The sequence below is a fragment of the Sinocyclocheilus rhinocerous genome, unplaced genomic scaffold, assembly GCF_001515625.1.
Source record: "Sinocyclocheilus rhinocerous isolate Xijiao unplaced genomic scaffold, SAMN03320098_v1.1 scaffold681, whole genome shotgun sequence".
NCBI lineage: Eukaryota > Metazoa > Chordata > Actinopteri > Cypriniformes > Cyprinidae > Sinocyclocheilus > Sinocyclocheilus rhinocerous.
This window is the reverse complement of record NW_015641029.1, coordinates 767919-783542: the sequence shown is the minus strand read 5'-3', so window position 1 is coordinate 783542 and position 15624 is coordinate 767919. Positions and strand designations below refer to the sequence as shown.

Here is a 15624-nt window from a genome sequence, read left to right as displayed (position 1 = left end):
GAGTACAGAACATACATGAATTCACAGTATAACAGTAGGTTTAAATGACTAAAAATGGCTTATTTTTTGTGAGTTGGTTTAAAAAAAGCAAAAGATTAAATGATAAAAAAGTACAATAGAATAATCTAAGACATTGAAAATAAAACACATACTAAAAAGCCAGATATAGGCCTATATTAGAAATAATTTACTTCCAAGTAAATATTTTAGGTTAAATTATTTCAGCTATATTTCAGCTGTACGCAGCTTATTAAAAAGTGTCAAAAGGTTTTTACCGCACAGATTACGTGTTTGACTGTGTGTGTGTGTGTTTGTGAGCGAGCAAGAGAGAGAGAGGTGTGTATTTCCCTCTCCCCCTCCGTACCCAGTCTCACTCTACACGTCGTCTCCGTCATCTTCACAAGCAGTGCTCGTTACCAAGACAATCACGGATAACGAGGCTCGTCGTTCCGTCCCCGCGTCTCCTGTTACCGGAGTCTCGGGAATGTCGAATCCCAGGAAAGACTTTGACGTGAAACAGATCTTGCGCATCCGCTGGCGATGGTTCGGCCACCCCACATCTCCTCCTTCTCCCGGTAACCAGCCTTCGGGAGACCTCTTCAGCAGCAGCAGCCGGGGGACAGGAGGCTCCTCATCCGGCGGTGATCAGCCCTCTCTCGGCGGCTGCAGTAACTCCAACGCCGCCGCCGGTGCCAGTTCGAGTAACGGCAACTCTTCCTCCAACATAAACAACAATCGAAAGTTTGGAGATTCAGGTCCAAATAGCGGGCACTCAGCAGCGGCAGCGGCAGCAGCAGCGGTGGTAGTTAGTGCCTCCGCGTGTCCTCGGTCCATGAGCCAGCAGGAGTGCCGGAGCTCCCCTCCGGCGCCTTGGGTCTTCCCGGTTCACTCTCGCTCCAGCGAGAGCCTGGAGCCGGTCGTGCAGCAGCAGAAGCAGCAGTCCACGCGTATAAAAGACGCCCCTGCCCCTGGAGACGAGGAGAACAATAATAACGTGGAGTCTGACTCCAGCTCGTGCAGGTATGGGAAGCATCGCTGGTGTGGTTCCACTCGAGCACAGCAGGGCGCTTGTACTGAGCTGGTACCACTTCACAACAGATGCATCGCCAGCTGTTTTCTATTAAGATTAAACTATGTTACCACGAGCCCTGCCTTTTGTTTCCTCACACTCTCTCAGTGTGATAAATAGGCTAGTGCATATGGTATAGTCAAATAGTTAACTGAATGACAAAAACAAATATCGCTTTTTATTAGGAACATTTTAAACTTTTAAACACTCCTAATAGATACCAGTGTGCTTGCATTTATTGCTTTCATTAATGTGGATTGCATTACAATTCTCTGTTAGTACATTAATGTGTAAAATGTGGAATTTATTTATAATAAATAGTATAGTAGCCTACAGTCTGTGTATTGCATCAATTGTGCTGTTATATTTGATGTTGGAGAAATTGTCATGATGTTCCGTATACAGTGCACTAAAATATAAATTTAACACAAAATATCTGGGCAGTTGGTATGAATTTTTTTGGGAAGCTGATACAGTATGTTCTGCAGTGTGACAAAATTATTTTAGAATTATACAGGAAGGTTTTATGATCTCATTAATTGAGAAATTACTTGAAATATTTGTACTTAAAACAATGTACTTGTCACATCGCAGGAAAATGTGACCAGCTAGTGATGGCTAAAATGATGATTTGAAATAGTGAAAAAGGAAATGGTGCCATTTATGGGAAAAATGGCACCACACCTCTGGTTTATGCTGTTGAATTGACATAATTGATCATATATTTCATAGATTATCGCATATATCTTATTGTTTGGCTGTTGTGATACCTGCGGTGTGGTGTTAATCTCTGATGAACCTCTGATTTTTTAAAAAGATTGTCCTGATGTATCTTTTTCATGACCGTAAGTGGTGACCAAAGATGTCAAACCTCAAAAAGGATACAAAAGTACTGTAAAAGTCTTAACTCTTGTATGTTATATTCCAAGTCTTCTGAAGCCAAACAAATGTGAGGAACAATGCAAATGTAAGTTATAATCTACTGCTAACCTTCGCTAAGATCAACATCTGAGACCAACATCAGAGTCAGTGAACTGAACGGACTTCGATTCATGAGTGAATCATTCAAGACTGCGCTTCCCAAAAGCATAAGTAGATCATAGAAACCACTGGCACCAGTAGGTTTACAGTGATTCTGGGAAATGCAGAGATTAGATCAACTGATTCTTGAAAAGATCAGCCTGAAACATCATTTGTTTACAAATCAGGCATCCATACAAATATCATGATTGCTCCATGGAAGACTAGATGTCAAGATTTTCAGGGTCAGTTCCACACAGTATGGCTCTGGAAGACTTGGAATGTAATACTGTACATGACTTATTGGACCATCATGATATTTGATAATGGTTTTGCCATTTTGAAGGTTTCACATTGTATCAGTGATAATTTTCTTTTTGAAAAAGACATTGGTCAGAATTTCTCCATTTGTATTCCACTGAAGAAAGAAAGCAACATGAGAGTTCAGAAACAATGACAAAATTTTGGTATTTTTGGTAAACCGTCAATGTGTGCCGGAGAGATTTTAAACCGTGCTGCTTTTGTTGCATCATTACGACATGAAAAGCCATTATCTTACCTTTGATGCATTAGCTCACTTGCTGTACGCGTAGTAGAGCGATTATGATGTAACTTCCACTAAACACTTTTGCCTCAGTGAGGAAGTGATATGTACATAAACTGCGTAATTTTCCTTCACAGATCTTTAGTGTGATGAACAGCTGTGAGTCTTTTATGTGAGAATTTGATAGATGAAAAGAGAAAACAGACTTGTGAGGTGTTGCAATGCTTTATGGGATTGCAGAATCTTACAGTACATGCTTTATGTGATTGAAAAGAGACTGTGTACTGTATTTGCAAGCGTGTCTGGCTTCCTGATCTGATACCCATTCTTGGGCTTGACGACTCATTTTGTGTCCGACGCTTAGTAATGGCCTGTAAATATGTGCCAACGGCAGTGTTTATTATTTGATTGTGCTGTAGACTTCATACTCTGGTACTAGTCTATGTGGGTGGGTAATCTGGGTATGTTTACTAGGGTTTTTTGAGAGAGCGAAGGATGTGGGTCTGTCAGTGTGGTGAAGATCTAAAAGGCACTTAGTCACTCGTCACCTTGGAGACGGTAGATTGAACCTATTACTTCTGCTCCTTACAGTTCATACCAGGAAGAGACAACTGCACAAACACACATGCACGCAAAAAACTGAATCTGAAAACCGTGAGAACTGTCTCTTCACACTCTTATACAGAAAAAAAATTGCACTCAGAAACTGGATGTCAGTTTCACAAGCAATTACAAAGAAATGGCAAGTAACACTTTGATTTAAACATGCAATTAAAAAAAACTGAAATAATATTTTCTTGTAAAAGATTAGATTACAGATACATGCAGTACACTTTTTTTTTTTTGTCCTCCAAAAGTACTTTAGTGAAAATGGCCCCTCCTTATATTGTTCATAACATTCAATAACCACATATGCATTTGCCTTTGACTGCCACCTCTGTTATTTCAAACACAAGGTTTGTTATTTGAAGCACAAATAGGTAGTGACTATTTGAGGATTCAAGTGTGACTCCATAAGCCTCCAGGCCCTGAGGCTGTTTATGACTTGCAAGAAAGCAAGAGAGTGATGGAAGGAGAGAGAGACAGGAAGATGAAGAGAACCGTCTAACCGACTGAAAACTGCAATTACGATGTTGAGATAATGGGGCAAAGCATCTGATATCCGTTGAGCATTCAAACCAGGGCTCTCCCTCTCTCCTCTCTGCCTCCAGCTCACACTTCCATTTATGTCGGCACGCATACATACACACATTTTATTCTATGTAACAATGGAGAGTGTAGAGAATCCTTTATTTTGTGTCGTTAAATTCTGCATTTTATGTCTGGATTTAGAGAAAGATTTATTTATTTATTTTTGTCAAGAGGGAGTTAGGCCAGGGCAGGAGAACACATTCATGTAGAAAACAAATTTTTGCATATTTATCAAGAAAAAAATGTAAAAATTCATTATCTAATATTAGATAATAAAACTAATATTTGTAACCTCAAAGGGATACTTCACTCAAAAATAAAAATTCTGACATGATTCATTAACAACATTATTATGTCGTTCCAAACCCAAAAGACTTTTATTCTTCTTCAGAACACAAATGAAGGCATTTTTAATGTTCTTTCATCATTTTTGAACATCCATTAAAAGTCAATGCAACCAATTTTTCAAGCTTCAAGAAGTTCTTATAGACATAATAAAAGTAATCAGCTTGAATCAAGCATGATCAAAAGATAAATAGATGAAACTTAAGCTTTTATTAATTTGACATACAAGAACCAAGGAGGTTTGTTCTCACATATCACGGAAGCATGTTTGAGCTTCCGCAAGAACCATTTAGCTTTGGTTGCGCATCAAGAAAACACAGCGAACTTCTGTTTACCATTTTGATGTGCTTTTATATGTGTGTTGATCAGTGTTTTGAATAGAAGTATTGAATAAAGGGCCTGGTATGAGCGAAATCAAAGAACAAACTTGCGTTTTCCACATCGCTATGATCAGGTGCTTTCTTAACAGCTGTTTTCTCATTGCTGACATTTTGTTGCATGTATTTTGTTTTTAAGAGAAAAGTGCACACCACATATTTATATATTCAGCTTGGGCGGTGTCGGGAGGTTTGCTGACAGTATACTGATTATTATTATTATTTTTTTTTTTGCAAAGAATAAAAAAGAAATTTGCTCTAAGTATATTTGGGAAGTTTAACTTGAATCTGATTGTGCAAATACTATTGTTAACATCACCTAAAAATAGGATTGGAGTAACACAAAAACTACCCAAACAATGGATTATGTTTGACCCAAGAGCTGGGTAAAAAAACAACAACACCGCTTCACACTTGGGTGTGTCTAGAACTTTCAGTACACTGATGAAAAATGTAATAATGGAAAACAATTATAAAATGAAATGGCAATTTTTTCATGTTTGTTCTTATGAGAGAGTTCTTTAACTCAAATGGGGAGTTCTGGGCCCCTTAACCCTCCCTCAATTTGAACCCGCAAAACAGTGTTGTCTCGAGTCTCAAGAGCTAAAAGAGCTTTTGGGTTTGTGGATAAAGGCATCTAAACAAGAGCAGAAGGCGATGGATTTATAAATGCTATTTTTATACCAGCTCTATCAGACAGGTTAAAACTTGTTTCATGTATATGTCATAATTGAGTTTGCTGGTTGGGAATTGAATTGATATTTTGGACAGCTTGACTTTAATTGCACACATGATACCGTTTCCCCTTTCCTCTTCCTTCTCTTTCCTTTTCCTCTTTCTTTACCCTTTTTATTCTACCTCTTTGGCGTTCTATGTCTCCTCATCTGCATGAAGCTGTCAATATGAATCTGTGGTTATGTATACCCATTTGTAGAATAAGACTCAGAGTCTTGTAAGATGCTGTTTGAAATGCGTTTACATAATTAATGTTCACCAGATTTTTCTAAAATGTAAAATCCCTCTTTTTGCCTCTCCATCTGATATATTCCCTCATTCCCATCTGAATTGGTCTACAGAGGCTTAAATCTGATCCAGATCTCCAAATGGTGTCGTAATCCCAGCTCAAATCCATTCTGAAATGACAGCAGATATCAGTGGAGCTCATTATAGCCTGGAAACCGCCTCTCTTCCCTTTAACCTCAACTGAAGTGATCAGACATGAATATGCATATATTAACTTTTCATTTTGAAGGACTGAATGTCAGATCTTTTGACAGCATGAGGTTTCGAAAATAGAGCAGAATACTCATAAAATGAGAAAGAGATGTAGAGACAGAGTCTTATGCTTAAAGGCACGTGGAAACTAACAATGGCATAGAGACTGAAATACTGGAGTGATTAAGGAAAAGAGCCGGAGGGTGAGAAAGATGGAATTCTGAAAAGTAGAAAATTGTGTGCAGTGTGCAGAAAGGAAAGAATGAAAGACAGAAACAGTGTTGGAGAAGCTACTTTGAAACTATAGTTTCCCTAGATAAACCCTTCTCAACTTGCAGTGAACTTGCGTTATTATATTTTAAGGAAGCTATATTTCATACTAATCAAATGCAAAATACATTTATAAAGTTTTAATAAATAACAAATTATAATTTTTCTGAAGCTATGTTGAAGAAAATTAGGATGACAGCATTAAACTTTGCAGTTAAATTTTTGTGAATTTTTGTCTTGGTTTGTTCCGATTCACTGAAATGAAATGCCTGTTTGTCTGTTTTTCAGTCAAATGAGGAGTTTATTTTCTAGTTTTTTGTAGTGTTTTTTTTTGCTAAATACAACTAATAAAATGATAAAACATGCAAAATCCTACAACTGAGTTGAAAACAAAAGCATGTTGTTTTAGTGAATTGGTGAAAATTAGGATGACAGCATTAAACTTTGCAGTTAAATTTTTGTGAATTTTTGTCTTGGTTTGTTCCGATTCACTGAAATGAAATGCCTGTTTGTCTGTTTTTCAGTCAAATGAGGAGTTTATTTTCTAGTTTTTTGTAGTGTTTTTTTTTGCTAAATACAACTAATAAAATGATAAAACATGCAAAATCCTACAACTGAGTTGAAAACAAAAAGCATGTTGTTTTAGTGAATTGGTTCATTCAGTCAATTCTGTTTTAGCTCTCTGTGAATCCCTTGATTTACCTTTCCAAACAAAATGTTGTTTTTCACTCACTTGTGCTAAATTCAGTATTATCATGTTTTCTTGCTAAATACAGCTAATAAAAATATAAAAAGCACCACAATTCTACAGCTCAGATGTTGTTTTACTGAATCCATTCACGTAAATCACAGTTAACTTTTTTTTTTTCAAACTGCATGATTAATATGAATCATCCATGCTAATCGATTCACTAATGAACCAATCCAATGCTATATGAGAGGGAGTAGAGGTTAGAAGAGCATGTTTAATTATTGCCTTACAGTACTGCATGTGAAAACAATGTGAATTAAAACAGCGTTGAGCTTTAACGTTTTACAATGGTCCTGTATCTGTTGGCCTGGTACTAAAAAATCATTGGATACTGTAGAAATTGGCTAGAGTAGCGTCACTACTTTTAGTTACTGTTACTCCCCAACATTTGACAGAAAGAACAGAGAAAGAGGAAGACAGGAAATAAGGAGGTTATTCTATGAAAAGGAAACTGAGGGAGTACGAAAAAGAGTGCAAATATGAATGGACGAGTGCCCACTTGGGATGTTCAGGAACTGGCAGGTGTTTATCTGGCTTTTTGAGATAACTTGCTGCCTCTCTCCTGTGTGTTTGCGCTCGTGCAGGGGTTTGTGTGATGTTTACTTTGGTAGGTCGTGTTTGGAGGATTGTGAATTTGCTTGTGTGTTTGCTGTGTTTGAGATAGAAGTGTGTGTGTGTATGTGTTTTATGTTGCCTGTAGTCTGTTTTCATATGAGACTAAATAATTTTGGCATTGAGAAGAGCCAGAGGCTGAAAACCTGCTACCCATAACTTACTAAAGCGCTTAAGAGAGGGAATCTCTGCAGTTCGTCTCTGCATTTCACTCTTCCTACTGTCTGCTTCTCTTGCTTTCAAACTCCCTGTATTAAAGAACAGTTAACCCAAAAATAAAAATTTAGTCCAGGGCTCTAGACTGCGAAATTTTTTGAGAAGGTGCGAGTTAAAAGGTCGCATTTGTGTGAGTGCATGGTCTGCGCTGCTCCAAAGCGTCTGCTCCATACGGCGTGTGTTGCAGAGCCGCGGCACATTGTAGCAGGAGACCGATTTCACTAATCACATGAAGAGAGGTGCTTTCAGTGCGAGCGCTTCAGGTGTAGAGCCTGGTTTATAGGCATGCGGCTTATAACACAGCAAAAGAGGAATTCCCGTTCACAAAATTCAAATCACAAATAATAACGGGTTGAATGTTGAACACTTTCGTTACCATATAACTAAACTATGATAAAAACTCGTCAGCATGCATTGATTAATCCCATGTTGTAGCAAAAAAAAAAATTTGCGACCAACTGAGAAAGTCGCAAAAGAGGAACCAGTGGGAAGAATGAGTCTAGTCATCCAAAACCCACATGGCTTTCCTTCTTCTGTGAAACTTGAACTAAAGGATTTTAAATAAGGCTCTCATTCAGTGTTGTGGTACTTGAGATTGGTCTCAAAACCAAGTCTAAGACCCTGTTGATCTTGGTCTTATGGACTTGACTTGAACTTGAGACTGGTCGAATGTTGTCTCAAAACGAAATGCTGTTATTTGTCTTTTTCAACTGTTTTTCTTTTTGTAGAATTGAGCATTTTCTAGTTTTATTTCGTGTCTTCTTGCTAAATACAGCTAAATTACAGCAAGAATTAGGGTTACAGCATTCAAATTTACACACTACGACTGAGTTGAAAACTCAGTCAAGATATAAAGTCAAGATATAAACAACAGCATGTTATTTTTTTGAATCAGTTTTTTTGAGATGATTAATGTAAACCAGTCAGTTTTAACACTTTGCCATCCTCTTGTTTACCTGACCAACTGAACTGACACACTAAAACGAAACACTTTTTCTAGTTTTATTTTGTGTTTTCATGCTTTAAATTAAACTAATAACTATAAAACATTCTAAATCCTACAAATGAGTTAAAAATAATGAGTTTGGAACAACAGGATGTTGTTTTAGTGTATCAGTTTGTTCATATTGTTTGTATAAATAAAGTAGTTATCTTTTTTGATCTGCTTGTTTAACAAGAATCATCCACACAAATTTTAAAAAACTATAACATTATATAGGCTACTATTGTGTCTCTGGACCAGAGCACACTGTGTTTGCAATGAGAAGATTTCGCGTGACACTAAAGCGCAACTTGGCTTCATTCATTTCACTGGAAAGCGTATTTACACTTATGTCTTAACACATTTACGTCTTAATAGTGACTTGTCTTGACTTGGACTCGACCCTCTTCTGATTCTTGTCTCAGATTTAACCTGCAGACTTGAATGCGCTGGTCTTGACTGCAGTGCTACTCTTTTCCATACAACAGAAGTGATTATGGACAAAAAAACACTACAAAACTGGTCCATTCGACTTGAGCGCTATGTTCCAGGTTTTCTGAAACCATACGATAAAGCAATAAGCCCCAAGAAGCCGTGGTTTACAGTGAATTTATAACAGCTAAGGGGCGATGTTAGGCACGACGCGAAGCGGGGCTTATTGCTTTTATAAAACGGTTATTCCATATACGTAGTAAGGTTTCACAAAATAAAACGGAGCAAATAAAGTGTAATGATATTAATAAAAACATTATTCTTCCGCCAAACAATGTAGTTCCTCAGAAACGGTTGTGGTTCCAACAAAGTGATTGCCGAGCAACACACAAATGTAAACAAAGGTGTATGTTTGTAGAGTAATTTACAACAGCTTCGAACTTGGCTCAACCAATCAGAATCAAGGACCGGAACTATCCGTTTTATAATAACTATTTTAAGAGACAAAATTTAAGAATTATTATCTAAATATCTCTGCCATAGCACTTAAATCTCCATGAAAACTCTTCTCTATTAATTTTTTCCCCATCTCTCTCAATCTTTCCCTAGGGTACTTGATAGACTAGGTTTCTACACTCATCTGACTGCAAGACTTTAATTGCTTTTAAAAGATTTGGAGCTGAGAGCTCAAATATACTCACTCTCTCTCATCATCTCACCATCTGTCTTCTTTTCAATTGTTGTGATTGAAAGCTGTGTGTGTGAATGGAGTCTTTTTTGAACTTTCCGCTTGAATGAAATAGATTTTCCATTTGATCATGGTCTGTGAGGCTGAACGATCTCACGAAGATAAAAGATTGTAGTTTGACTGCTGTTATCTCCTGCTGCTGAGCACATTGAAACCCCAGAGACCATCACGGCGACACGCTGCTCTTCCCTTTACCGATATTTGCCAATAGTGTGACCACTCAAGACCTTAGAAATGGGTCTGCCTTTGTGTGATTCCTTTAGCAATATTTTTACCTTTAATATCGATATCAGTTAACATCATCACATTTGTGCTCTAAAAATAATCATCCTTTTTGAATGATTGAGGATTACTGCCTTTAAAAAAAAATCTAATGTTAATTATAATTCTAACATTTCTATTCTATTTAATGCCATGCAGTAACAATACCAAACAATAGCTAATATTCAGGGCCTAAAATAAACTCTCGCCAAGTGCCAAATGTGAGTAAAAAAATCAGCGTTGCCGAAAACATGAAACAGTATTCCTTGCTAGTTGGCAGCTATCTTTTTAAAATATTTCTAAAAATTCCTGAAAATACAATATGGTTTAGCTCAATTATCAGGCCAGCTTCATCAACACTACATTGTAATTATAGGCCTATTTGTAGTAAAAAATGCTACTTTTTTTTTTTTTTTAAATGAGAATGAGTTTTATAAATCTGTCAACAAATTAGTAAAGTTTCCCCGGTATTATTATTGTTGTTATTATTAATTTCCTCAAGTCACTGGCAGTTGGCAGGTGTGGAAAATGTCAGTTTTAGGCCCTGCTAATGCTATTTTCTGTTGTTTATATGCATGTTTAAAAAAAAAATTTGAATACTATTTATTACAACAAAGATCTGTTTTGGATATGTATTTCACTTGTTATATAAACAGCCAGTGGGTAATTCAAATGATTTTGCTGATATAGCAGTCTCACAAACCTGAAGTTCTGGTTCTCAACAACGGACATAGTTAAAAATGTCTTGCATTGCAGTGCTTGAGCGTATTTGACTGTTAAATAGTGATTCATTGAAAAGATTGAGCAGTTAGAGTTTCCTATCGCCTTCTCTGCAGGCTCACTTGCAGGCTATTGTGATTAATTACAGCAAGAACTATTAATTATCAAGGATCCTGGATGAATCAGAAGCTCAGCGGTCTTGAATGTGGATAGAATTTCTACTATAGAGATATGTTCACTAATAAGTGTGAACATGGGAAATGGGGATTGCAAGGCAATCTGCAGAGACGTGGAAAGAGAGAGACAAGAATGACAGGAAGCGAGTGATAAAGGGAGAGAGAGAGGGAGTGAGAGGCAGTAGAGACGACAGCCGTTTGGGAACAAGCTAAATTGCTTTGTGTATTTCATGGCCAGCTTCATCATCAAAGCTAAGAAAACATGAAACAGTATTCCTTGCTAGTTGGCAGCTATCTTTTTAAAATATTTCTAAAAATTCCTGAAAATACAATATGGTTTAGCTCAATTATCAGGCCAGCTTCATCAACACTACATTGTAATTATAGGCCTATTTGTAGTAAAAAATGCTACTTTTTTTTTTTTTTTAAATGAGAATGAGTTTTATAAATCTGTCAACAAATTAGTAAAGTTTCCCCGGTATTATTATTGTTGTTATTATTAATTTCCTCAAGTCACTGGCAGTTGGCAGGTGTGGAAAATGTCAGTTTTAGGCCCTGCTAATGCTATTTTCTGTTGTTTATATGCATGTTTAAAAAAAAAATTTGAATACTATTTATTACAACAAAGATCTGTTTTGGATATGTATTTCACTTGTTATATAAACAGCCAGTGGGTAATTCAAATGATTTTGCTGATATAGCAGTCTCACAAACCTGAAGTTCTGGTTCTCAACAACGGACATAGTTAAAAATGTCTTGCATTGCAGTGCTTGAGCGTATTTGACTGTTAAATAGTGATTCATTGAAAAGATTGAGCAGTTAGAGTTTCCTATCGCCTTCTCTGCAGGCTCACTTGCAGGCTATTGTGATTAATTACAGCAAGAACTATTAATTATCAAGGATCCTGGATGAATCAGAAGCTCAGCGGTCTTGAATGTGGATAGAATTTCTACTATAGAGATATGTTCACTAATAAGTGTGAACATGGGAAATGGGGATTGCAAGGCAATCTGCAGAGACGTGGAAAGAGAGAGACAAGAATGACAGGAAGCGAGTGATAAAGGGAGAGAGAGCGAGAGGCAGTAGAGACGACAGCCGTTTGGGAACAAGCTAAATTGCTTTGTGTATTTCATGGCCAGCTTCATCATCAAAGCTAATTACTTACAGCTCTCTAAAGCCCTCTATATTTATCCAGCCATTGATCGTGCGCATGTGTGCGTAATTTTGAGTGTGTGTAGCCCTGATTTTGCAAGGAAAGCTTATGGCTCTGTTTAAAATGTTTTAGATTTTTTTTCATGAAATGAAATTTGTTTCTGTTGTTCTAGTCTTTGATATTTTAGTCCAATTAAGCATAAAGTTAGTGCTTGAACTGACATACCAGTAATGTCAGTATCCAAGGCCTATAAGAAAGTTGCAGACTTGGGGGTCCCTAAAACTTTCTGTAAAGCAGTGGCTCTTAAGCGCCGTTCACGCCAAGAACAATATCTAAAGATAACGATAAATATATAGTTCTAAAAATCGTTCTCAATATTAAAGAATAGCAGAGTTCACAGCACAGCTATAACGATAAAGACACAGAGAAGCTATATCGTTGGAATCACTTTCAGAACGATTTTTTCCAGCTGATGAATGATACAAACATTGACACCCAATCAGAATCAATCCTGATATAATGACCTTGAGAATTTAAAGCGGCAGACGAGCGTGCGCTTAGAATAAACAGACAATATCGTCCACAGGTGTGGACGCTAATATCGTTATCTTTATAGTTATCATTCTTGATGTGAACGGGGCTTTAACCTTTTTAACTCAAAAGCTCCCCAATATCTTATACAATATTTGAAGCCACCCCCATATACACTGTAAAAAAAGATTTTTCAAAGTAGTCACTAAAACAAAGATTATTGGAATATGTTTTACAAGAAAAACATACTATTTTTTTTGCATTTCTACAAAATATTACATTTTCATGTTTAATACAATGTGTTACTTGTCATTTCCTTGTAATTGTTATTGATATATTAAAATAATTAACCATAATTAATTTTGTAATTTCTGAAGTTTCAAGAACTGTATTTTCTTCTTTTTGTGTATATAAACAATAATTATAAGATAAATGTTATTTAAAAAATTAAGTTAAGGAAATAAAGATAAATATCTTACATATTTTATTTCACTTTACATCTTGATTTTATTAGTTTTTTTAGACTATTTTAATATATTAATAATAATTTATTAATTTAAATTAGTGCTGTCAAACAATGAATTGCGATTAATTACGTCCAAAATAAAAGTTTTTTTTACGTAGTATATGTAGGTGTACTGTGTATATTTATTATGTATATATAAATACACACAAATACAGTATATATTTTGAAAATATTTACATGTATATACATTTATATATTTATATTATTATATTTTATATTATATATATATAAATATATTTAATATATAAACATACAATATTTTTCTTAAATGTATACATGCATGTGTTTGTATTTATATATACATAATAAATTAAATATAAACAGTATACACACATATATTATGTAAACAAAAACTTTTATTTTGGATGCGATTAATTGCGATTAATCGCTTGACAGCACTAATTTAAATACTTCTTTGTCATCCTGCAACCACTTGAGAATAATAATGACAAAATCTTGTCTGATTAAATTTCTTTGGAAATTTGGTTAATTCAGTGTTTACAAAATATGAATAATAAATTATTAATAATGCTTAAAAAAAGAACATTTACAAAGACTATAATAAACACATTTTTCATCAAACAGTGCGGTTCAAATTTGCTATGTGAATTTTCTAACCCAGTGCATGCGTGTTTTTCAGGACATCTAACAGCAGTGCGACTTTGTCCTCATGTGTGTCGATGGAGCCGTGTGTGTCAGATGAACATTTCGAGGCACACAGTCATGCTGAACACACCTTCAGACGCATGGAGGCCTACCTGAGGACCAGGAAACTCTGTGATGTTGTCCTCCTCGCCGGAGACCGCAGAATACCAGCACACAGGTAACAAAAAAAACAGTACACACATTTGGTTCACTGAAATCACAACCTAACTCTAAAGCAGAAACACAAAACCAGTGTGCTGCAAATAATGGAGCCTTCTCTGTGAAACATTGTAAAGATCATACAAATGATATCACATTCTCATTTAGCTGAACCAAATAGCTTCAATCTACACCCTAAAACTTAAGTAAATCCAGTGACAGGTTTTTCTTCAGTGTGGGGCCTCTGACAAGATCTGAGTAGATCCAGTCCATGTTGCTGAATCATAAATGCCCTGGAGATGAGTGATAGTAGTTACAGTTTACTGCTGAATGTAGCAGAAGTGGCACATTTATAGCAGAGTTCATTGTCAGCATGTACTGCAGTTTCTGAATTTGCCGAATACAACTTTGGACTTTTGAAACTGTCATGTTATATATGTTTTTTGATAAAGTGTAGTGTCTGTTATAGAGACGGAACAGAGACAGAACGACCGAATTTATACTTTATTTAGGCCCAATTTAAAATAACTACCACTAAATTGAAATTGAAAACCAAAATATAATAAAAAAATAAAAATGTGTGTCTTTTTCTGTTGTTTGAAAGGGAAAGTGGTTAATTTTAGACTATTTTCAGCTTCTGAGTTTGAAATTAATAATGAGCGAATGTTGTGTAGTTGTGACGTGCATGTTTTAGATTTGCACTGCACTGAATACATACACCAGATTTTGATATTATTCATGATAGGTGTGGCATTTGACAAGCAAGAATCCTGTGTGACGCTGATGGCTTGACAGCCGTTCAACAACAATTTTTCATGTGAGAGTTTCTAGATTTATGGAGAGATAATTTGAGATGTGACCTCAGACACAAACAGCATCCATTCTTACTGTGTGTCTGTGTGTTAAATGATTAAGCTACTTATATTTGTGAATCAGTGTTGTGGAATAACAGTCTCAAAAGTATGTTCACATATATTTTCAGTTCAGAGACAGAGTACAAATGCAAATCACTCTGCATTTATGTGTATATTCAATTACAGATATAAAATGATCTTTGTGTATTGTGTAATGTATTGTGAATATGCATAACATAGGTTAGAAAAGTTATATAACAAAATATTTGTGTATTTTTGTTGCATATGAGAATATTTTATACTGTTAATGGTTATTAAAATGAAACAAAAAAATGCATCAGACACAGTTGTTGTGCCACCCCCCCCCACCGTTCCTCAGCTTTCCACTCGTGCTGTTTTTGCATTTTTCGAAACATTTTCCCAGCTTAGTCTCTTGAGGTCTAAATCTAGCTCATCGAGTTTCTTTCTGTTTTTTTCTTAGTATGTGATTCCAGTGTATAAACTAAATCAAAATTCAGTCCTTTATACACAAATGCACAAAAAAATCTCACACACTATCCCAGTTTGGAAAAATATCACAATTTATTTCAGTTTCATGACCTTTATCAGCCATTTAGTGTTGATACTTTTTGCAAGCTGGGATAGGGTGCTTTTTTTTGTTTCCATGTTGAATTAAAATATTAAAAACTCACTGGTTTGTGTAATGACATCCAATAAACTTACTCTCAAATAATGATCATCATCAAAATCTTACAATAAATTACACTTCTGTTCTTATCTTCTACACTTCTCTTCAAACTGTTTCTGCTGCATTGGGAAATATACAA

General features: G+C 35.8%; 1 protein-coding gene across 1 annotated transcript in view; it reads left to right on the top strand.

Moving 5' to 3' along the window:
• Positions 1–390: 390 nt before the first annotated feature.
• LOC107754136 (kelch-like protein 5) overlaps positions 391–15624 on the top strand; it is a 46622-nt gene continuing 31388 nt past the window's right edge. The window contains exons 1-2 of the mRNA XM_016570457.1: positions 391–1020; positions 13780–13962. Of these exons, the coding sequence (XP_016425943.1) occupies positions 485–1020; positions 13780–13962 (719 nt within the window). The 5' untranslated portion in view covers positions 391–484. The remainder of the gene's footprint in view (positions 1021–13779; positions 13963–15624) is intronic.